This window comes from Poecilia mexicana, unplaced genomic scaffold, assembly GCF_051168715.1.
Source record: "Poecilia mexicana isolate PSO_F unplaced genomic scaffold, ASM5116871v1 scaffold_23, whole genome shotgun sequence".
Lineage (NCBI taxonomy): Eukaryota > Metazoa > Chordata > Actinopteri > Cyprinodontiformes > Poeciliidae > Poecilia > Poecilia mexicana.
In genome coordinates this window covers 16628390-16651839 of record NW_028263392.1, presented here as the reverse complement: position 1 = coordinate 16651839, position 23450 = coordinate 16628390, and the positions used below count along the sequence as shown (strand labels likewise).

Here is a 23450-nt window from a genome sequence, read left to right as displayed (position 1 = left end):
TATATATCTTTTTGAGTGTATTACTGACAACAAAACATTTAAACATTATTTAACCAAAGGTTTTTATTTCCCACATTCAACACAAAACATATTATATTTACATCGTGTTATTATACTTTACAAGGGGAAAAAAATGACAGTAGATGTTAATATATACATACATGTTACAAGGACATTTCAGGCTAGCAGCAGTTTCACATGGCAGATTGTGTCCATTTTTAAGGTTAAATGCTCATGTATGCTTTGCAAAGACATTTCCTCCTTGTGTGTGTTCAGCAGAATGTCATTATCTTCTGTCTGTTTATGCACCATTTGATACTTCAAAGACTGTAGATGAGCTACAGAGAACCGGAGTCCGTAAATAAAATTTACTAAATATACTTCAAAAGTTACTGTAGGTGAACTACAGAGGCCGGAGTCAGAACACGCACACACACACGCACGCACACATGCACACACACATCACATTTAAAAAACACACACAAAGGTTTTGACAGACTCAAACTCACAGAAGTAACCCGCGATGTATTTCTAGGCTGGGTGGTTTTACAGCTGCAGTTCTGCACAGTGAGAGTAGTTTTTAAATTTCTCCTTCCACATGCTAAAAGCGTCCAAGTCCTCTCCACATTCCCATTCCAGCAGCTTGTGGTTGAGTGTGGGATGTTTGTCTGTGGAGTAAAAATACCATCCAGCTCCACATTCTCCAGAGAAATTGCACGTTTGCATCAATGCATTTTGCAGAATCCTTTAACTCCGTTGTTCGTTTTTCCTCCTTACGCGCAAGTTTCAGTCATTAGAGGTAATAAAACTGCAGTATAGAAAAGTGCCTGCAGTTTTTCCCAGCTTTGATCGAAAAGAGAAAAATAATCTGCTCACTAAAATGCCCAGTTGGTACACAATCATAAACAATGAAAAATAGCAGATACAAGACATACACATCTATATATCTTTCAAAACTTTTCAACTATTCCATGGGGAATATTTTGAAAATGCACATCTAAAGAAAAAAAATCATTAAAACTATTTTAGTGCGAATTTTCTTATTTTTACAGAACCATTGTATTTAGATGTTTATCCTTAAATTTGTTCATAAAATATTATGTACAATTTGAAGTTGGAGAAATAAACGGGAGCCAGAATTTGGAAAGTTGTCTACAAATCCAATATGGCTGCCTCTGATCATATCTACAGTAATTATTTCTATTTTTTCACCTCCATTTGTTTTTCACATTAAAATGGTCAAATACATTATATTTTACAACTTCTGTTAGTAAATATGTTATTATATTTAAATGGATATATGTATATTTTCTCTGTATTGCTAATGTTGCTAATTGCTAATACCAGTTAGCTTAACTGAGTTGTATGGTTGAATTAAAGTTTGAATTTGCAAGTTTATATTTGGAAAAAAAAAAGAAAAAGAAAAAAATAATCAACTGAAACTGCAGAATTGGAAAATCAGATCTCAAAATCCAATATGGCTGCCTTCCTAATAACGGCTGGTCATATCTAAAGTAATTATTTAATTTTATCTCCATTTGTTTCTCACATTAAATTGGTCACTAAAATTGTTTTGCACTACTTTTGTTGAGATGTTATAATGCTTAAAAATCTAATGTAGGATAGTCAAAGTATTGCTAATTGGCTAACAGTTAGCTAAATGTTTAAGTTGGTTAAAGAAATAGTTTGAGAACAAAATGGAATAAAATGAGAAAGGAATCTACATAATTCTGATAAGCGCAGAATTCAGCGAATTTAAGGTCACAAATAAGAACCTGACAGACAAATGGTTGGAAAATGTGCAACTAATCCCTTTTCCCATGATAAATATATTTACATTTGAGCTAAAAAAAGAGGTGAGACAAACAAAATGATCCTTGACTCCCCTGTTGCCCTTCTTCCCACAATGTCTTACTCAGACGTACTGTCCACAGCGTCTTTGATGAGATTTCACAGAATATCTTGAACCAGCCGAGATTTTTCTGAGAAAGCAGTGTTGAGTAAAGGTACTCTATTTTTTAAAGGTTTGACAGTGAGGAGTGGCCCTTCAGGTCTGTCAAGTACCAAGATTCCTCTGTAAAAGCCCGTTTGCCTACAGACACACCTCATTCTCAGACAATAGAGGAAACGTTTTGCATACCATTGCCATGAGCAAAGCGACGCAGATATCATAGTTCAGTCACTGGAGACTGAGAGGTAAATCTGCAAAGGGTTGATTAAGAGTCTTTCAGCAGTCCTAGTCTCCTCAGTGCCTCCCTGCGTGATTCATTCATGGCTCCTCGTCCACAAAACTGTACGGTGATACCTTGAGGACGGAACATGCTGCTGGGCCTTCGCCTGTATTCTGGAGAAGAGGCCCTTGCTGGCGGTTTCTGGGGAAGAATGCCATGGTAGGACTGCCGAGGAGGTCTAGGGGCTGGGGTCGGCGGTGGAGGTTTGACACTTCTAGGTCGGCCTTCTGAAGTCCGATATAGCCCAGAAACAGGGTCAAAGGTTCGGCTCTTTCCTCCAAACCTGTTTGCCTCGACGGCCGGTGGCTCTGGCTTGGCAGGAATGGTTTCCCCTGTGTCGATATGAGAGCTCAGGATGTCGGGTAGATTGGTCCTTTCTACAGGTGGATTGGCAGAAGTCATGACTTTTGACTTTCCTCCATAAGGATTGGGCTCTATTGGGTTAGAAGGTGCAAGTGGAAGGTTTTGGGGTTCAGGGGTAGTTGGAGAGGTTGGAGCGTCGTTCTTCTGGGATAAAGAGGGATGGACCACAATGGATTTCCCTCCAAAGGTGTTGAACGCTGGTGAGGTGATGTCAGCTGGAGGAGAGGACATTGTTGGAGACGATGGGTCCAGCTGGGAGCTTCTTTCATCGTTGCTCCTGAAGGAATGTGAGGGCCAGGTCTCTGTATTCTTGTGGTCATTAAAGCAGACTGGAGGGGGTACTGGCATATTTGGTTGTGGAAGATCAGTGCTGATTTTTGCTGTTGGGGTAAGACTGAAGTCTGGCGATGAGACTCTGGGGTCTGGACCTCTGTGAGGATCCTGCGAGTTGTTGTCAGGTATCATTTGGAGTGATGTAGCTCTGCCCCTTGTCAAGCCCAGCTTTGACAGGGCCTCCATCCTGGATTTATCTGGCTCTGGGTCTTTAAAGGAAATACTACGGGATGGACTATTTCGAGTGTTGTCTTCTATATCTTGCAGCAGAGAGTGGGAAGTACCTGCCAGGTGTGCCAACATCTGCTCCTGTCGCTCATGGATGTTTACGTTAGCCCCTGGTATTTGGGGCTCCTTTCCACCATGAACCACATGGATATTTGGAGGATAGTGGGCTGGCTTTGATGAGGGAGGAGGACCATGTTTCGCAGAAATATTTGATCTGTCTCTGGGTGCTTTTTCCGACTCCATGCTAAGGCGACGGAGCAAAGACGAAGGATGCAAGTTTGATGTTCCATCTCCCTGGTTCTCTGCAAGCTGCTGGGCAATCAAAACTGGAGTGGGGACACTGCCTGGAGGGTGGTAGGAGGAATGGCTGTCTGTTGTCCCAAAGCTTGGACTTCGTAAAGGAGGGTTGTACTCTGAGGGGAACATGTCGTGCCTTGGTCTTGCCTCAAAGTTGCTTTCAGGAGTGTCGGGCATGTGGTAAAAATCTGGATGTAAACAGATAAAACACTCAGTTCAGTTCACCAAAATGTACAAAATGATTAAAACACACTTCTAGACTCAATACAAGCACCAGTGGGACATTGTACCTTGATGGCTGGGGCTATAGACTGGCTCTCCAGTGTGGACCAACTCTGGCTCTGAGTGGACCAGGTCGATTATGTTCGGAGCCAGGCTCGGATGTCCGTCAACTGAGTCGTAAGGCTGACTGTTGCGTTCAAGGTGCCTCCTCTGGCCAAGTCTTTGCTGCTGCTCATCTAGACCATCGTCCAAAGACTCAATGGTTTCCTCAAAGAACTGAAGGCACTCCTGTTCCTCTCGACTCAGAAACTTCAGAGTGTCTCCCTGTAGAAGCCAAAACATTGAAGAACGTTGAGAAAGTTGTTTTTATACTAAACAAAAACCATTTTAAACCAAGTTATCTGTCACAGTCTCTCTTCTGCTTGCCATGAAGAACTGCTGAACGTCTTTTTCAACCGTTTCTATACCTCTTTTTCTACCTGGCAGTGTCTCTTCTATTTCGAAGTCAGAGCTCAACTTTGGTCTCTTCCTACTTAAGCTTCATGTTGTTAGTTCAAACGTAGCAGCACAACATCACAAGATATTCAGCAGCAAACTCTGACACATTTTTTTGTCCCGACACGGATCAACTCCATCTAATTAATCATAATCCATAAAATTATGATAAGTAGTATGACAATGTGTAATGCAACTAAAAATATGTTTTTATCAAAGGAGGGCTGATATGACTCAAAGTGAAATTTGGGAATGACTTCACCCAACCGATGATCTAAAACGAAAAACCAGGAGGACAATCCAAGAAAATAATACATTTCTCTAAACTTTAAGCACTAAAGACATATAACAAAATTAGTTTGATACTAGTAATAGTATCAAATAGATGAGAAACATCTGGCATTTATCGGTCTGGAAAGGATTACAAACGTCTGTCTAAAGCTTGGGACTCCACAGAACCAATATCAATAAATGGAGAAAACATTTATGGATATTCAGAATGTACAATTCCCAATAGGGGTTGGCAAACCAAAATTACTAGAATTTTGAACCTCTGGTAAGGCACAAACCCAGCAGTGGATGGGGGACATTTGCTACATCAGAACTTATTCAACAAATGTGTTTCTGTCTCCCATTTAGCAGATTAACTCTTTATTATTTGAAATTTTGCCATTTCAATCAAACTTACCTAATCCAGTACTTCAAAAAAAAAAAGAAAAAAACCTTAATAGAAACATGGCTAATGTTTCAAAGCACACCAGCAAGTTAAACGCTAATGGTTTAAAAAATGTTTTACAGTGGTCTAGTAAAAGTGTGAACATAAATCTGACTGTAAAATGACCTTTAAATGGCTTTTTATGCTGTAAAACCTCTTAACATGGCTAAGCTAAAGCAGTTCTGCATAGAGGAATGGTAGGTTGATATGTTTACTCAGGTTCTACTTTTCTAGTGAAATCTATTTGCACTGAAACAAAAAGCAAAAACACAGAATCAGTAAGGATCAAATACCGTACATTCCTGCAACTTTCAGAAAAACTAACACCCAAGGAAGAAGTGAATGCACCATTTAAGTAAAAATCAATAGATCTAGTTTAAACAAACCCAACAACACACAAGACTGGAGAGAATCTGGATCATTTAAGATGGAAAAGTATGTTAAGGTTATTTTGCTGACACCAGGGTTATGGAAACCACCCCACCAAGATGACTGCATGCTTTGTTTTGCCTTAAAGATATGGACACAAAGACACCTGCAGCAACACCCAGCTGAAACCAGTGCGAGATAAACACCAGCCTGCTGGTTTCAGCTGTTATGAATGTTGGCCATTGTAGTGAAGCAGCTCAGGATGCAGAAAACTGCAGCTCAACTGGTTGGACTGTTTTGCCTGCTGATAATGAATATCATTACCAAAGGCAAACAATGGGAATTAGTCGTTAAGCCGGTGTGATTTCCCAGAGTTCATGTTCGCTGATTGCATTGTGTAAACATAGAGCAGCATCAAGGTGAAAAAGAGTTTGATCTGTTAGCCATCATCAGATAAACTGAGTTTAAACAGCTCAGCTGATCTGTCAGATCTCTATCTGGGTACTCAGAGCTGGTTGGCACCAGTTTGACAACAATTAAATCAGCTTATGAACAGTAATTTACCAAAACATACTCATGTCTATTGTAATTAGTAAAAAATCTAAAGGTTACTCCTAAATGTTGCCTTTAGTTACAGATTAAAACAATGAGTCAGCCAGGCTTTGTCTGAAAGACTGTGAATCAGGGAACAGAATTCATTTTTAAAGATTAATTTGCAGGAGGGAAAAATCTATTAAAGTGGTAAACATAAGACTAAGTTGACAGAATGTCAAAAATAAGTTTGTAAAGCTTTATGGGTATAATGACAGCAGTATAAGGGGATGTTAGCTGAGCAGTTAGCAGTGGTCACTTTTAGCAATAACTAGCTGGCACTAAAATTCTGAATTACAAACAAAAATGCTTATAAAACAAATCACTGAAACAATGTAGTGTGGAGGATTGTGTGTTTTTACTTCTTTGTTTTACTTTTTAAAGTTTATGTAGAAGAATAGAAGCCCTGTGTAGGTTCACCCTTTCCCTCCAAAAATTAAGCTAAGCTAAAATAAAGATAAATAAAAATAAAAAGCACGGATTTCAAATCAATAGAGTCACTATATGTCCCAATTTTTTTTTTTTTTACTACGGACAATCTATCATGAGTGTGTAACCATATTTTAAGCTCATATTGTTGTTGTTTTCTTGGCCCCTAAGCTAACAAATATTCTTGGCTAGCTGTTACCAAACCTAAAGGCGGGGCTTTTCTTCTTCTACCGTTTTTCTTCTTCTTCTTCTTCTTCTCCTGTTTTTCTTCTACTACTGTTTTTTCTCTTCTGTTTTTATTAAATCAGTTCTAACCTCCATACAAGCAACAAATGCAGTGAAATACTCACTCCAGGACCAGAGTTTCGAGTCGCGCCGCCGTTGACGCCGTAGTGGAGCTGAGAGTTGCCCTGCAGACGGACGTCCATTTTGGAGAGGGGTTAAAGGTCAGCTGGCATTTGGTCTTCCTGTGGTTTTGTTTTGTTCAGAAGGATCATCTAATCGTCTCTGAGCGATTCTGTAGCAACAGTAAAGGGAATAAAATGTGTTTGAATTATTAAAGTAGGCGTTTAAAATTGTTTTCAGAGGAAATCTCGAGTATTAGCAGATTTTAGCTATTCGCTCGCCATGAAATGGTCTTTTACATTTAGAGTTACAAATAAGAACAAGAAAATTATACGTGTATGATTGACTAATATATAAATGTAGTACACGTTTTTAGTACACTTTATTCAGAAAGTTTCTAGAGAAATGTACATTTTTCAGCTTGGAATGTCAAAAATCTGCAAGAAAAAATGAAAATTTTGAGATTCTGAGTTTCAGAAATTGAAAATTTTTGATTTTGTAGTTCAGAAATTTTCTAGAAAAAAACAATAAAGTTTAGATTAATCTTAAAATTTGTGAGTTCTTTTCTTGCACATTTTTTACTTTTAATGTTCAGAAATTTCTACAAATTTTCTAGAAAATTTCTGAGATTAATCGCATAATTTCTGAGTTTTCATTCTCGCAAATCTTTAACTTTAGCAAATTTGAGCTCAATTTCAAAATTTTAGTTTTTTGGTGGAAATTTACTCCTTTTTTTAATCCAATATGAATATATAGTAGTTTTCATATTTATACCCCTTAAATAACAGGATCGGGATCCATCTTTTTTAACATTTAAAGCAGTACTTACAAATTAAATCTTATGATGTGAAGGTAATATCAATGTTTTATGGTAAAATAAAAGATTAAAGTGTTAATTGGACCTATGGGAGAAGCTTGTGTTGGAAAAAAGGTTGGAACCTGCAGGTTTAATCTTTAACAGTCCTCTGGGATTTATACTCTTATCTCTGTTGCATAAATGTGCAAAGTGCAGATTTCCTGTCTGAAATGTTCGCAGCGTTTGGTGACTTTCTGTCTGATGTTTCCGGTTCAGCATCCCACCTGATGGACCAGTTAACCCACTACAGGCGGCTGCAGAACCGGCTCCAAATGAGGCCGAAACCAGCGAGACATTCCGATCTGACGCTGTGAGAAACTTCCACAGAGAAGTGAGTGACTGCAGCTCAAATATCAAGATTAAAAACAGAAACAAGTTTGGGGTCATTAAGTGGATATTTATCCAGAGAAGAAAACCAAACCTTCAGGTTATGCTTTTAAAAAGTACTGAAAGAAACAGATGAGCTGTTTTTACTCAACTTACAGCTGGTTTACATTTTTACGCAGTTTTTTTTCCTCTAAAATCTGTCAAAGTTTGGCCTCATTTAAACTGTATTTTTCATTAAAGTTCAATTTATCATTAAAAACCATTAAAATAATTTTTAAAAGAATGAAAAACATTTTACTTTTCTTTATTTGGGCTTCTTTATTTTAGGTTTTAAAGGTTTAGTACAGAAGAGCTAAATTAAAACTAAATAACTTTTATTTAGAGAATGAAAACATATTATTCTGTTTTGAAAAGGTTCCTGTAAAATATTTAGCAGAAAGTTACAATCTAATTAAATTAATGAGGTATTTGTCCTGTGAAGACGTCACAGTAAGATAAAAACAGCAGAAACAGGAGTGAAAATTACAAATAAGCAAATAAGTAACTCTGGTTTTCAGGAATAATCTTTAAAACTAAATTTGAAATAATAACACTTTTATTTCTTCCAGTACAAAGTCAGTAAAAACTCACCGCACAGATCAGTCATAATAAAAGCAGCAGCAGCAGGAATGTGAAGCGTCTCTGTGTGAGCCTCCAGCTGAACACACCATCTTAAACCACCAAGAAACTCCGCCCACAGCGTGTGTGTGTGTGTGTGTGTGTGTGTGTGTGTGTGTGTGTGTGTGTGTGTGTGTGTGTGTGTGTGTGTGTGTGTGTGTGTGTGTGTGTGTGTGTGTGTGTGTGTGTGTGTGGTTTCATTCAGGTGTAGTTGGGAGGTGATGGTGACACAGTGGAAAGTTATTTTTCTGGGTTGGGTTCAGAGCCACTTGGACATTCAAGTTTTGCTGCAAATGAAACCAAGTTAAATTCTTTTTAGTTTCATGTCATTAAACAAAAATTCAAACACAGAACAAGATTGTGGGAACAAATCTTGAATTATTCTTTCCATGTCATACACTTTAGATTGAAATTATTCCTTCTAGCAGATTTAGATTTAAAAATATGTTATTCAACAGAGAAAACAGTCAGAAATCTTTCAAATTAATGTATAAAGAGTGTTTTGATGAAAAAAAAATGTTTTACTGATATTTTGTTACAAATTACATGTTGACATTTATACTCTGAAGTTGCAAACAAAAAAATCTTTATCAACATTACATTTGCTAGGGACCTTTCTTACAAGCTTCCTTTTGTGTTTTCATGATTATTTGTGTTGCTGAGCTACAAGCCTGGGCCTAATCATCCTAATCTTTAATTGCACCCAAACATTCAGGTCAAGACTCCAAACTTTATCAGGAAATTGTTACCAAAATGATTTACTGCCTCCGGCAGTTTAAATGCTTTCGTTTTATATTTACTCTTTTTTGAAAACTCTGTTTCTAAACACATTGCTTTTGGTTTATGAGTCAAATTTGCCACTCACAACATGGCAGATACAACAGCACACCACCATACAAAGAAAAAGGAGAATAAAATTTTCAGCAAAAATCTGAGAAATTTTGAGATTAATCTAATAAATTTTCTAGAAAATGTTTTGGTAATTTCTGTGTACCAAAAGTCAAAATTGTTGACTTTTGAAACAGAAATTACCAATTTTTTTCTAGAACATTTCTGAGCTTAATCTAAAAATTAATTTTTTTTTCTAGCCTATTTTTTTACTCTTCAGACTTAGAAATTTCCTTGTTTTTTCTGGATATTTTCTGTGATTAATCTAAAAATTTGAGGGGGGTTTTCAAGCACATTTTGGATCCGTCACTTTCAGAAATAAGCTTTTTTTTTCTTTTTTAGAAATTCTCTGATATTAATCTCAAATTTTCAGTTTTCTTTTTTTTAGCAAATTCAAAATCAGAAGTTTTCTCTAAAACATGTATATCTGAATTTAATTTCAAAAATTTTGTTTTTGTTTTTTGTACTAATTCTCAACTTTTCAAACTGAGAAATTTTCTTTTTTTTCTGGAAATTTCTGAGATTAATGATCTGAATTTTTTTGGTGAAAATTTACTCCTCTTGTTAATACTCTGTTGTATAATATGCATATGCACTGAGACAAACAAATTGGTAATTATTATATTAAATAAGGTATTCACATCGTTTAAGCTTCTGGTGAAGATTTTAGCAAAGAAATCACCTTTAATTTGTCTTGAATTTACTTGATCAAACCCATAAATTAAATTAAATATAATCTAATTTTATTAAGCTTTTTTTTAAATGTTTTGATTGTTTTTCTCATTAAATACCAAATCCTTCTGGACGTTTTGTTATGTCCTCTGTGTTTTGCCGAACATTTCTGTGTTTTTCTTATGAATGAAACCTTTGTTGTTCCCAGCATTAGAGTAACTTTGGCGCCCTCTGCTGGCTGAGTCTGATAAAACAAACTAATTCTAATTAAAACACAGACGAAAACAAAATAATAACTTAATAATTTACTTCATATCGCCTAAAACATGGCAAGGATTTTTTAAAAATGGTTTGCCTGTTGAAAATATTTCACGTATAAATAATAATAAAAAAAAATCTTAGAATGAAATGAATAATTAAGTATAATATATTTAAATGTTACAGAATCTGATCAAGGCCCGCAACTAAAATAAAAAAGGGGATTCTGATTTTAATGCCGGGGTCCTGAGATTAAAGGAAGAATTCAGAGAAAATTTTTAGATTAAACACAGCATTGTGGGATTAAAGTCACATCAGATGATTGTGGTTTTAACATTTATTTCTTTTCTTACGCCTGAACTTAAAATTTATATTTTACTTTTATTTGATGTATTTAATAATTGCAAAATTTTGCAAAAGAGGATGACTGTAAATGAATGACTGCGTTTCCTAAAACCCAACACAGGAGTGCAGTGAAGTCCAGTCTGACTGCATCCTGACAGTTAATCATCTGTTTTCCGAGCCGTCCTCAAACGCATCTCCCGTCAGCCTCTGCGTCAACAGCCGCTCCGGTGTGTTTGTTTGTTTGTTTGTCGGCTTGTTCCGGTGACTTACCGGGAGGCAGACCCTCCGCCCGGCTGCTGTCCTCACGGTGAGTGCTCGGCTGTCTTTAACGGTTACCGGAGCCGTTTTATTTCTCCGGTTGAACACAACAATGTAGCCCGTTAGCATCTCCCGATGGATGATGATGATGATGCCATATACGCTCATTATCGGACGGCGTCGTTTTGCATTTCTGTTTGCGCAAAATATAAAGTAGACAAAGCGCTTTTTTGTTGTTGGTTTAACATGTCTGACATGGACGGAGTCTGCTTCCATGCATGGTTGGTGTCAGGTAGCACCGGCTAGCTCTAATGCCAACCGATAGTAGCCTGTTAGCTTGCAGAAGTTAGCTTATGATTCATACCGTCTCATTAAAGGGCTGTTTCACCCTTTTTTACGCTATTAGTCGGCTTTAACTTTAAATTTAATATGAACTTGGTTAAACCTGATGTGGATTATTTAAAGCTGATTAAATATTCCTTAAAGTACAATATATGATGTGCGAAACCTTAATTATAGTCATGGAAACACTAAAAGGTCGATTAGCTGCACCTTAAATCGACTCCTTATAGGTTAAAGTAGATATCAATTTAACTGTTCAAGCCTGCACTTAATTATTTATAATAGTCTAATTTTGACCAGTGGATGTGTTTGGATTTTGACGGTGGTTCAGATCGGTTATTAAAAGGTGAAATGTTATTTTTATTAAATCAGAAGCTGACTTCAGAGCTGCACCCTGAACAGGTGAGTCTCTGCTGTTAAACAACACCTGTCTGGGGCCTCAAAGGGAAATTTAATGCTGTCGTAACTCATATTATGTAAGTATTTCCAAAGAGTCATTGTAAATGGTGAGGCTGTAGATAGGAAGAAGCTCCAGCAGCAGTCAATCTTGCAGCAAATCTAAAGAAGCCTCTGACTGAAGACTTTTTATGATTGTTGAATGACATCCAGTAGAGACAATATTTCACAGTAACATTTCCTAGATGAGATCATCAGTTGCTTGTGCTGCTTCTGGGCTTGTCATTATAATATTTTGCTGGACAATAAAATGACCCAAAAATTATTGCCATAAACAATAATATTGTTATTTTGAGATAGTTGTTTAGTAATGGCATAATCAATTAAGAAAACATTCTCAAAGATCAATGAACTTTAAATTCTAATGAATGGAAGACACTTAAAATATCCAAAATAAATTAACAAAACAACAGAAACAACAAATGAAATGTATACTGAAATCTCTGTAAACAAAATTGTCCTTCAAAAAAAGGGCTGGATGAGGCTGAAAACTTGTCATCCAGTTTTGGGTAGAAATAGTAAAACAATAAATCATGCAAATGGAAATTATTGAGCTTGTTTTAATTTATTATGTGATAAATTGATTATTAAGAAATGCTTAGCCGCTTCTCTTTAAGTCTGTCTGGTTGGAAAGATGTTGAAGTAGGGGATAAGATCTTTGTTATGATGGTTTGAACTTGCTGTTCCTTTTTTCCATTCTCAAAGATTTAAAATGTAATAAATGGAAGACATTTTGAATATCTAGAATAAATAAACAAAACAAGAGAAACGATAAATAAAATGAATAATGAAGTCTCTTTAAATAAACTTGGTGGGGATAGCTGAGACCAAAAACGCCAAACTGAAAACTTTAGTCATCCAGTTTCTGGTGGAAAGAGAAAAACTATAAATTATGCAAAGGAAAATTATTGAATTCGTATTAATTTATCGTGCTATTAATTAATATATTGCTTGTTGAGACAAGCTTCTATTTGAATCTTTGTCTGGTTGTATGATTAGAAAGATGTTGGAGTAGGGGATAAGCTCTTTTGTCATGATGATTTGAACTGCCTTATTCTTAACTCCCCTAACTCCCCTTTGGGGTCAAAGTTCAGGTGTTTGAACTGTAAAGAGGCTACAGCAGCAGGGCAGGGTGAACGTTGTGACGTTTGAAGGACACGACGTTCCCTCTGCTGCCTCCGGCTGTTTGTGGTCATAATGTTTTGCCTGGTGTGAATAAGTGAAACTGCTGGTGTTTCCATGTGTGACGGGTAAATAGATACGCGTCGGGATGAGCCAGTAACTGGATCTGAGATCGGCAGTGTCGGGTTACCACGGCTTTCCAGGACCGGTCGTCATGGAGACGGGCCGAAAGGGGAGCAGCGATTGGTCGGTTTCAGACAGGTGGCGTTTCACCTGAGCTGTCAGTCAGCGTGTCACCGTCATGGCAGCTGGTGTGTTTACGCAGGTTTTCAGCATCCTGGACCTGATTTAAACGACTTAATGCTGATTTTATTTACTTTTATTTGATTAACAAATAATTGAGTATTATAAAATAAATACATTTAGGATCAAAATAATTCAGAATATGTGAAGAATTCAATAAACTTTGAAGTTCACATTATGATTTTTCTTAAAAACATTTTTTTTATTAAATTTTTTTTTATATTAAATTTTTGTTCAGCTGCTGTCGGAGCATTTTGTTGCTCTGACTCGGGAACCTGCTGGCCAATCAGATTGCTCCGACACTTCCTGGTAAATCCGTGACGCTCCCAGCTGAAGGTTAGCAGGCGTGGCGTTAGCCGCGGCTCCGTCTCACGGCGGGACGCTCCCACCTGTCCGTCAGGTGAGACCGGTGTGGAGCAGAAAATAGAGCCGCCGTCGATCCGGTTTCCACTTCCTGTCTGAGTTCCTGCTGGAGTTTGAACCGCAGAGAGAAACCAGTTTAATTATAAACACCATAAACATTCCTGAACTGGGCTGTTTTATTTTCCCATTGTCTTCCCAGAAACAGTTTTACTGCCTCATCAATCCCTGAACTACAAAGGATCTGCTGTTGGACTCTGTGAATAATTAAACTCATTTATTTAGTCATGAAGTAAAACTCAGAACCAGCAGTTCAGTCATGAAATAAATCCTTCTTGTTTAGATTCATTTAACTGAATTTATCCCATTTTATTAAAGATCTGGTGGAGGCCGAGTGCTGGGTCGATTTATGTTCATCTAGTTTCTCTGGAAGCAACCAGATTTACTTTCCATTATTCTTCTGCTTGTTAGAACGGCTCTGAGACGAGGAGAGGAAAAATCATTTTAACTGCATTAAAGGAAGAGAGGGAAAAGAGAAAGAGAAAGGAAAGAACAAAATAGAGAAAAAATAAGGAAAAATAGAAAAACAGGCAAAAACAAAATGGGTTAAAAAGAAGAGAAACGCCAAAAAAAGGGCCGGGGAGAGAAAAGTTAAAGTGGATGGTTTCTGCACACATGCAGCCTCTGATATGTAGTAAATGTTTCTGCGCCGTTTCGATGTGTGTTGAGTCAGGAAAATGGAAGTGGATCAGAATATTGGTTGGTCAGAAACGCCATTAATCACATGATGCTTCCTGCAAGGCGAAACCCAGGGCAGCACAGCCGCCTCCACCTTCCCCCACCTGTTTCTGCTCAACAACAAAACCAGGAGGGTTTAGGAATCAGCGTTTGTAGCTGTTCGATCCGGGATAGATTCATTTATGGATTTTTATTCCCAGCCTGCTGAAACTGGGACAGTAACTGGTTTCTCTGTGTCTCAGGTGAAGGACTGTTGGTGCTGACCTGGAACCAGAACCTGCTGGACTCTCCATCCAGAGCTGAACATGGTACCTTCACTGTCCGTTAGTCCGTCTGTCCACCTGAGTGTCCGTCTAAAGCCAAACCAGTTTAAAAACGTCTGCAGTAAATTTATCTGAAACTTTTTCATAACACTTTATCTGACGAGGTGCATCAGACTGACATGAACATGAAGGAGTCTTTATGAATGTCTGACTGTCATCCAGTGACATTCAGTACATATTGACACTTTTAATGCAAAGTTGCTCTAAAAGTTGCATTAAAGTGTCATTATTTACAAAATAATGCAACGTTGGGACCTTTAATGCAACTTTTAGAGCAACTTTGCATTAAAAGTGTCATTATTTACTGAATGTCACTGGATGACATTCATAGACTCCTTCATGTTCATGTCAGTCTGATGCACCCCGTCAAATAAAGTGTTACCACTTTTTCTTTATTAATATTTTTATTGTGGAAATTGTCTGAAAGTAAAATTAGAAATCTGAAAATCTGAGTCTAGAAAACAAAATTAATCATGAATTCCTTCTCAACTTTTCCAAACCTAACGGATCATTTTTATCCGTCAGCTTTCCACAGATTAGTTTCAGTTTTTTAAATTTCTTCTGGTTTTGCTCCCAAGCAGCCAGACTCTGGGTCGGCGGTTCATCTGCTAGTTTTTCATCTTTCTTCATGAACTTCAACAACATAAAGGGTCAACTGCTGACTCAGCGTTTTGTCTGCAGCTGAACAGGAAGTTGAGATGTGAAGCAGGAAGTTGAGATGTGAAGCAGGAAGTTGAGATGAGAAGCAGGAAGTTGAGATGAGAAGCAGGAAGTTGAGATGAGAAGCAGGAAGTTGAGATGTGAAGCAGGAAGTTGAGATGTGAAGCAGGAAGTTGAGATGTGAAGCAGGAAGTGTGTGTGTGTGTGTCTGCAGGCTGGATGATGTCTGACAGCAGCTGCCATGGCCTGCAGCGGCGCTCAGAGCAACGCCGAGGCGCTGGAGGGCTTCCACGAGGTCAACCTGGCCTCGCCCACCACACCTGACCGACAGGTAGGGGGCGCCGGAACCAACTCAGGCTTTCAACCAGTGGCACAAAACTTATTATATAAAACTACAAAACTTACCTGCTTGGTAATAAACTAATGATTTTATGAAATCCTTAAAGATCTAAAGCATAAATGCTTAGTTCATTGAAAAGCAGATAAAGAATATACAATATTAATTTCTCATTTTTTAAAACTTTGTTTTATTATTATTATATGTTCAAATTAAAGCTACAGTATGTCAGTTTATATAAAGTATTTTCTACATATTTGTTGAAACTATCAGCACGGTCTGAGAGAAAACTGTAGCCTGTAACATATTTAGCAGTGAGTACATGAGGTTGATTGACAGCGCTGAGCCCCGCCCACTGGCTCTGATTGGTTGTTTTTGGTGCATTTCTTCAGACAGTGATTGCAGCTCAGGAAAAGATCGATCTTTTCACAGATTATCTCTCTCCTAGCCAACTGTCACAACATGCTGGATGTTTTAACAAATATGTTTAAAAAATTTTTTTTATAAAAGTTACGAACTTTAAGAACTTTTTTTTCTCATGTGTGAGGTCATCATTTGGTTTTTCTCCTCCAATCTTCTTCTGCAGAACCAAGCAGAGCAGCGCCCCCCCACCCACCACAGCGCCCCGCCCGCCTCCCTGTACCGTGCCCATTCTCTGGGGCCGCCCCCTGCTGGCCTCCCCACGTCACTGCGAGCCGATCAGCTCCCCACGCAGCCGGTTTACTCCACGCCGCGGCACAGCCACAATGGAAGGTAGCGCAGCTGAAACCGAGCGAAGCTTTTCTCTGCAGCTCAGTCCTGATGTGAGATCATTTCCTGTTGCTGTTTTCACGCCGCGCAGCGTGCCGGGCCTGGAGGCGGAGCCGGCTGAGGGCGGCTTCCTGTCCGGGGACGACGGCGACGAGTGCGGCGCGCTGAGCGACAGCCTGTCGCGGCTACGCAGCCCGTCGGTGATGGAGGTCAGAGAGAAGGGATACGAGAGGCTGAAGGAGGAGCTGGCCAAGGCTCAGAGGGTAGGACACACACACACACACACACACACACAACTGGGGTTGAGTTTCATCTGAACATGCAGGCAGAGATCCAAAGTAATGGTTTAGATCAAAGCTGATTCACGTCTTAGAGTGGCCTAGTCAAAGACCAGATCTGAATCCATGTGAGAATCGGAGGTTCACATTTGTTGTCCATCCAGTTTGACTGGAGAAGTTTAACTAAGAAAATTTATCACATCAGTTAGAGCTGAAATGATCTCCATATTTTATTTTATTTTATTCCATATTTGTTGTCGGAATAAAGTTTTTTTTGTTTCACCTCCATTTCCTGTTATTTTTGCCTCCATGCATTCATTTTGTTTGTTTTTCTGTTGTTTTCTGTTTGTTTGGTTTATATACGTGTGTGTGTGTGTGTGTGTGTGTGTGTGTGTGTGTGTGTGTGTGTAAGGAGCTGCTGTTGAAGGATGAGGAGTGTGAGAGGTTGTCTAAAGTCAGAGACCAGCTCGGCCAGGAGCTGGAGGAGCTCACCGCCAGTCTCTTCCAGGTCGGTCCACCTCTCCTTCATCGCTCCTCCTCATCCTCCTCTTCGTCTGCTTCCTGCTTCCTGTTCTCCTCACCCAGCAGCCAATCAGAAACAGGACAAAAGGAAACAAACTTGTACATTTTCCCTCTCACTTTTCCTCCCAGAAGCAGCTGGGACTCTGTGTGGTTTTCTTCATTTCTTGTCGCTTTCTTCATCGTTTTTATGACGTTTGTTTTTGTTTTGGACGTTAGCGGTGAGCTAAGCCGTGAAACGGTTGCAGAAACGTTTTGTTTGTGTTTTCCAGGAGGCTCATAAGATGGTGAGAGAGGCAAACGTGAAGCAGGCGAACGCAGAGAAACAGCTGAAGGAAGCTCTGGGCAAGGTGGGTTTTATTCATACGGTGCTTGAAATCCTTGAAAGTACTTGGATTTTGGTGTTTTCAAGGTTTGGAGAGTGTTTGATATTCAGACCAACAGTTTTGTAATAAAGTGCAATCTAATGTTTGATTAAAGCTTAAATTTGGAGTTGAAACCAGATAATTTCATACTTTTTATCCTCACAGTCTGAAGTTAAATCAGACTAAACTTTTCTTGTTTCAGTTGGAATCACCAAAATAATTTCTGTTTGCTAAAAGCTGGAAAACTTTGTGAGAACATTTTTTACTTTTTATTTTACTTTATGTCTGAATGAAATCCTGTTTTGCTGAGTATTCCCAGTCAGAATCAGATGTAGATGTGATGATTAGTGATGGCTAAAGAGAAATGTCTCCGTCAGATTGACGTCCTGCAGGCGGAGGTCCAGGCCCTGAAGACGCTGGTCCTCTCCTCCCCCACCTCCCCCGTCGCCGAGCTCCCGCCTGCAGGCAAGACTCCCTTCAGGAAGGGCCACAGCCGCAACAAGAGCACCTCGTCCGCCATGTTGGGGTCGCAGCCCGACCCGGCCGCCACGCAGCCCATCGTCAGGGAGTGCAGGGAGGTGCGGACCCAGAGTCTGTCCAAACGTTTTGTTGAAGCTTCGCTAACGCTGCGCTCGCTAACGCTGCGCTCGCTAACGCTGCGCTGGTTTTCTGCAGGTGGACAGTCAGCTGTTCGCTGAGTTTAAAGCGTGGAAAGAGGCGCCGACGCTGGACCGGAGCTGCAGCTTCCTGGAGAGAGTTTACCGGGAAGACATCCACCCCTGCCTCGCCTTCAACAAGAGCGAGGTGCAGAGACTGAGCTGGCACACAGTTAGCATACAGAGCTGACGCACCGAGCTAACCGCTGCTGACGCACTGAGCTGACACACCGAGCTACACGCCGCTAACACACCGAGCTACACGCCGCTAACACACCGAGCTACACGCCGCTAACACATCGAGCTGACACACCGAGCTACACGCCGCTAACACACCGAGCTACACGCCGCTAACACACCGAGCTACACGCCGCTAACACACCGAGCTACACGCCGCTAACACATCGAGCTGACACACCGAGCTACACGCCGCTAACACATCGAGCTACACGCCGCTAACACATCGAGCTGACACACCGAGCTACACGCCGCTAACACATCGAGCTACACGCCGCTAACACATCGAGCTGACACACCGAGCTACACGCCGCTAACACACCGAGCTACACGCCGCTAACACACCGAGCTACACGCCGCTAACACATCGAGCTGACACACCGAGCTACACGCCGCTAACACATCGAGCTACACGCCGCTGACACACCGAGCTACACGCCGCTGACACACCGAGCTACACGCCGCTGACACACTGAGCTAACACACCGAGCTACCTGCTGCTGACACACCGAGCTACAGGCTACTAACACACCAGGCTAACACACCGAGCTACCTGCTGCTAACACACTGAGCTAACACACCGAGCTACACGCCGCTGACACACCGAGCTACACGCCGCTGACACACCGAGCTACACGCCGCTGACACACCGAGCTACACGCCGCTGACACACCGAGCTACACGCCGCTGACACACCGAGCTACACGCCGCTGACACACCGAGCTAACACACCGAGCTACCTGCCGCTAACACACCGAGCTACACGCCGCTAACGCACCGAGCTACACGCCGCTGACGCACCGAGCTGACACACTGAGCTATACGCTGCTGACATACTGAGCTACAGGCTACTAACACACCAGGCTAACACACCGAGCTACCTGCTGCTAACACACTGAGCTAACACACCGAGCTACCTGCTGCTAACACACTGAGCTAACTCACTGCTAACACACCAAGCTATACGCCGCTGACACGCCGAGCTACACGCCGCTGACACACCGAGCTACACGCCGCTGACACACCGAGCTACACGCCGCTGACACACCGAGCTACACGCCGCTGACACACTGAGCTATACGCCGCTGACGCACCGAGCTACACGCCGCTGACACACTGAGCTACACGCCGCTGACACACCGAGCTACACGCCGCTGACACACCGAGCTACACGCCGCTGACACACCGAGCTACACGCCGCTGACACACCGAGCTACACGCCGCTGACACACCGAGCTACACGCCGCTGACACACCGAGCTACACGCCGCTGACACACCGAGCTATACGCTGCTGACACACCGAGCTACACGCCGCTGACACACTGAGCTATACGCTGCTGACACACCGAGCTACACGCCGCTGACACACTGAGCTATACGCTGCTGACACACCGAGCTACACGCCGCTGACACACTGAGCTATATGCTGCTGACACACCGAGCTGACACACCGAGCTACACGCCGCTGACACACCGAGCTACACGCCACTGACACACCGAGCTACACGCCGCTGACACACCGAGCTACACGCCGCTGACGCACCGAGCTGACACACTGAGCTATACGCTGCTGACATACTGAGCTAACACACCGAGCTACCTGCTGCTAACACACTGAGCTAACACACCGAGCTACCTGCTGCTAACACACTGAGCTAACTCACTGCTAACACACTGAGCTATACGCTGCTAACACACTGAGCTATACGCTGCTAACACACCGAAGCTAACAGTGAGGAGTTCGCTTTAATAATATTTGAATTTCTGTCCCTGGTTTTCAGTTTGTTCTCTCTCCTCCAGCTGGGTTCGGCCATCTTGGACGCTGTGGAGCAGAACACGCTGAGCGTGGAGCCGGTGGGTTTCCAGCCGCTTCCTGTGGTCAAAGCGTCGGCGGTGGAATGCGGCGGCCCAAAGTGAGAAAACACATATTATCTCTTCCTCCTCCATCGAACTTTCACTCCATCTTCATCTTCCCTTAATTCCTCCTCTAGCGGGCGAAGGGCGGCGCTCGTCACGTAAGTCTGACTCAGCACTCTGCTGCTATCGCCCCGCCTGGCTCCTCCAAACACTCCTCTAACTCTCTCCTCCAGCGATCAGAGCCGACCTCTTCTCTTCTTCTCCTTCCTCTCTCCTCGCCTGTTAATCTGCAGCTTGATTCTTCTTCTTCTGTTTCTGAAGCGAAATGTTTCTGTTTCCGATAGAAAGTGCGCCCTGAGCGGTCAGACCAAAACCTGTAAGCACAGAATCAAGTTTGGAGACTCGTCCAACTATTACTACGTTTCTCCTTTCTGCAGATACAGAGTAAGTACAGACGCTGCCCCCTGCAGGACCAAACCATCACTGCAACAAAATCACCACATTTTATCAAATTGTTCTGACAATTATTAATTTTGCTGAAACTGAGCTGCTTCTGACATTATACGCTAGTTTTGTCTTGGTTTTTTCACATTTTGATTGTTAGGTGATTTTATAATTTTAAATAATAGATTTTTTCCCCACACAAACTAGATTCTCTACATCAGAGAATTAGAGCGACGCTAAAAGAAAAATAATTCCAAGAATAAAGTAATAAAATTACCAGAATAAAGTAGCAATATGACAATAAAGTCTTAATTTTTCCAGAATAATTTTGTACGTTTCGTTTTTATTATCGTCTCTAAGAAAATACTGAATAAATAAATTGAAACTGAACAGTTTGATTTTAATATTTTAGAGATTCATGGAAAAATGATAAATTAATTTTCCATTTCTACATTTTCAGTGTTTACATTTTACTTCTTTCTCCATCAGAATCATTTATTTTATCTCCTGTATCCTGAGATAATTACTGAAACTTCAAATCAAAATTAAAAAATATTATTTTGAGTGAAATCAATGAAGTTAAATTTTTGTTTCTTGTCCATCTTTGTAGATGAATCTCTATAAATCAGAAACATATTAAAGTTGTTTTATTTCAGTCATTTTGTTAAAGAAGTGAATTTATTGACAGAATTATCTTTTTCATTATAAACTAAATCACTGAGATTATGACTGTTTGCATGTTTTTAAAGTTTCACAATAAAAGCCTCTGACAGAATCAGGAAAATGATCTGAGGATAATAAATCCTCCAACAGGGGGCGCACTTTCCCCACGCTGATGCATTTAATCTGAATATTTAGTTTTCTGAGGACTAAATGTTTAAGCTATTTTCTGTCTGCTGGTCCAAACAGTAACTCCGCCTGTCCTCCTCAGATCACAGCGGTGTGTAATTTCTTCACCTACATTCGCTACATCCACCAGGGTTTGGTCAAGCAGCAGGACGGTAAGCAGATTAAATAATCCCGTCCAGATTAACAGACGGTGGATTTTATGTGATGTACCAACTCTGGGCTGTTTTCTGGAAGCAGCTGATTAGAATCTGAAAAGCTCAAATAACACCTGACCTCTGACCCCAGACTAAAAAGAGGAGCAGCAAAAGCAAGGGAGACGGATTAGCAGAGCAGCTAGCAGCTACCCATCACAATGTTATAAACAGTCTTCAGTTAGAGGCTCCTTCACAGCTTGAAATTTGTAACTTTTAGACAAATTTTTTTATAGCATTGTCAACAAATAACACCTAAAACCTAAAAACGGAACTAAAATGAAAGTTTAAACACAAAAACACATTTTCTACTGTAGATTTAATTCAAAAGATTTGTGGTTCTAAACAAATCTTCTTTATCAAACTGTGTCCTAATAAAGAATCTTGTTGTTGCAGCAGAGCAGATGTTCTGGGAGGTGATGCAGCTCCGCAGGGAAATGTCCTACGCAAAGCTCGGATACTACAAGGACCAGCTGTGAAGCCGTCCAATCACAGCAGAGCCTGACCAACAAGTCCCGCCCCTTGCGGTGTGAAGGAAGGACTGTTTTTGTTCCTGGAAGCTGCGGCGCGGACTGAAAGGCCGCTAACGATCCGGATCGTTCTTTAGGTTCTGTTCGCTTCGTTTTCATTATGTGACACTAAAAAAAGCTTCTCCTTGCATTTAAATTAAATTATAATAAATAAGAAAATACTTGAACTGTTGTGTAATAAGCTACGAGCCTGAAGGAAAAAACACAACAATTTATAAACTTCATAATATTTCAGTAACTTTGCAGTTTATAAAATCAAAGTTTCACATTTTTGTGGAACAGAAAAGCATCCAAAAGTATTTCCAAATGCAAAAAACTTTAATTTCACTAAATTTTCCTCAAAAAAAAAACAATTAGAAAACTTTGAAGTGTTTCTAAATGTTTCGCCAAACAAAACTCATTTCTTTATTTTTGCAACTTAGTAATTGTCCAAGACATTTATCTTTAATTAGTTTTTGGAGAGAAAAGCTAAAATATGAGAAAACTTGAACAGGAATTTTTCTTTTCATTAAAATTTATTTCAGGAGTATTTTTGTTTTATTTCGCATGTTGCGAATTATAATCGGGTGTTTAATCCTCATTCCTGTAAACTGAAGCTTTTTCTTTTAAAACAAACTAAATCTAAAAAAAATCCCTATTTTTTTACCCAGAATTTATTTATTTTCATTTTCAGATCAACTTCATTCCAGAAATGATTTATTTTATTTCCATTAAAATATCCCGAATTAGCTCTCAGTAAATATGAACTGATTTCCTTTTTGTCATAAATGTTTTGTTTTATTGTTATAAAATATTTAATTTACATTCAGGCAAATTTTACTGAAAATCTTTGCAAAATTTAGTTGGTTTTTTTTGTCAAAAATTTGCCTTAAAATATGGACACGTGTTTTTGTTTCCCCTCAAACTGACATGAATGATTAGATGTTAATCAGTAACTTAGTTCTTATAATCACTGTTTTGTTGGTAGAAATGATTCTTGTGGTTTTGTGCGGATGAAGGCCTGAACACAATAATCAGTCAGTTATTGTTTGGAGACGAAGCTCTTGTTCAGTTTATTTTTGCTGTTTTGTTTGAGACGTTTCTGGTTGGGGGAAACTTTCCGTTGTTTTCTCCTGCGGTTTACCTGCAGCGGTGTTCTGTGACGTTTGGTTTCATTTTAAGCAACGCCGTCTCTCTCCCGGTTTGGTTTAGTGCCTTTTCTCTCAGACACTCTGAAATAAAAACAGTGATACCTCTGGAACGGCGGCGCTCTG

The 23450-nt window shown here is 40.2% G+C and overlaps 2 protein-coding genes across 7 annotated transcripts; one reads left to right on the top strand and one right to left on the bottom strand.

Moving 5' to 3' along the window:
* Positions 1 to 45: 45 nt before the first annotated feature.
* proser2 (proline and serine rich 2) lies at positions 46 to 8564 on the bottom strand. The gene is made up of 4 exons (XM_014995351.2): positions 8432 to 8564; positions 6624 to 6790; positions 3743 to 3998; positions 46 to 3640 (listed from the first exon to the last, which is right to left on the bottom strand). The coding sequence occupies exons 2-4, from the start codon at positions 6699 to 6701 to the stop codon at positions 2217 to 2219; spliced, it is 1758 nt and encodes a 585-aa protein (XP_014850837.2). The 5' UTR covers positions 6702 to 6790; positions 8432 to 8564; the 3' UTR covers positions 46 to 2216.
* Positions 8565 to 10782: 2218 nt separating this feature from the next.
* On the top strand, positions 10783 to 23437 carry rab3ip (RAB3A interacting protein (rabin3)). Of its 6 annotated transcripts, none has more exons than XM_014995344.2 (14): positions 10783 to 10928; positions 14443 to 14508; positions 15398 to 15514; positions 16107 to 16273; positions 16362 to 16533; positions 16961 to 17056; positions 17340 to 17417; positions 17810 to 18010; positions 18108 to 18236; positions 20127 to 20239; positions 20318 to 20341; positions 20528 to 20627; positions 21559 to 21628; positions 22067 to 23437. In XM_014995344.2, the coding sequence occupies exons 3-14, from the start codon at positions 15425 to 15427 to the stop codon at positions 22144 to 22146; spliced, it is 1320 nt and encodes a 439-aa protein (XP_014850830.1). In that variant the 5' UTR covers positions 10783 to 10928; positions 14443 to 14508; positions 15398 to 15424; the 3' UTR covers positions 22147 to 23437. The 6 variants fall into 6 exon arrangements, with proteins under 6 accessions (XP_014850830.1, XP_014850829.1, XP_087859125.1 ...); XM_014995343.2 differs by having other exon boundaries at positions 22064 to 23437; XM_088002999.1 differs by lacking the exon at positions 18108 to 18236 and having other exon boundaries at positions 22064 to 23437.
* The last annotated feature ends 13 nt before the right edge of the window (positions 23438 to 23450 follow it).

Bases quoted from the DNA above. Each gene is read 5' to 3' on its own strand.
- proser2 (XM_014995351.2), bottom strand. From the start codon at position 6,701: ATGGACGTCCGTCTGCAGGGCAACTCTCAGCTCCACTACGGCGTCAAC. The intron at 3,999-6,623 runs GTGAGTATTTCA...TGGCTTCTACAG, and splicing joins CTCGAAACTCTGGTCCTGGA to GGAGACACTCTGAAGTTTCT. The intron at 3,641-3,742 runs GTACAATGTCCC...GTTTACATCCAG, and splicing joins CTATAGCCCCAGCCATCAAG to ATTTTTACCACATGCCCGAC.
- rab3ip (XM_014995343.2), top strand. From the start codon at position 15,425: ATGGCCTGCAGCGGCGCTCAGAGCAACGCCGAGGCGCTGGAGGGCTTC. The intron at 15,515-16,106 runs GTAGGGGGCGCC...CTTCTTCTGCAG, and splicing joins CCACCACACCTGACCGACAG to AACCAAGCAGAGCAGCGCCC. The intron at 17,057-17,339 runs GTCGGTCCACCT...TGTGTTTTCCAG, and splicing joins TCACCGCCAGTCTCTTCCAG to GAGGCTCATAAGATGGTGAG.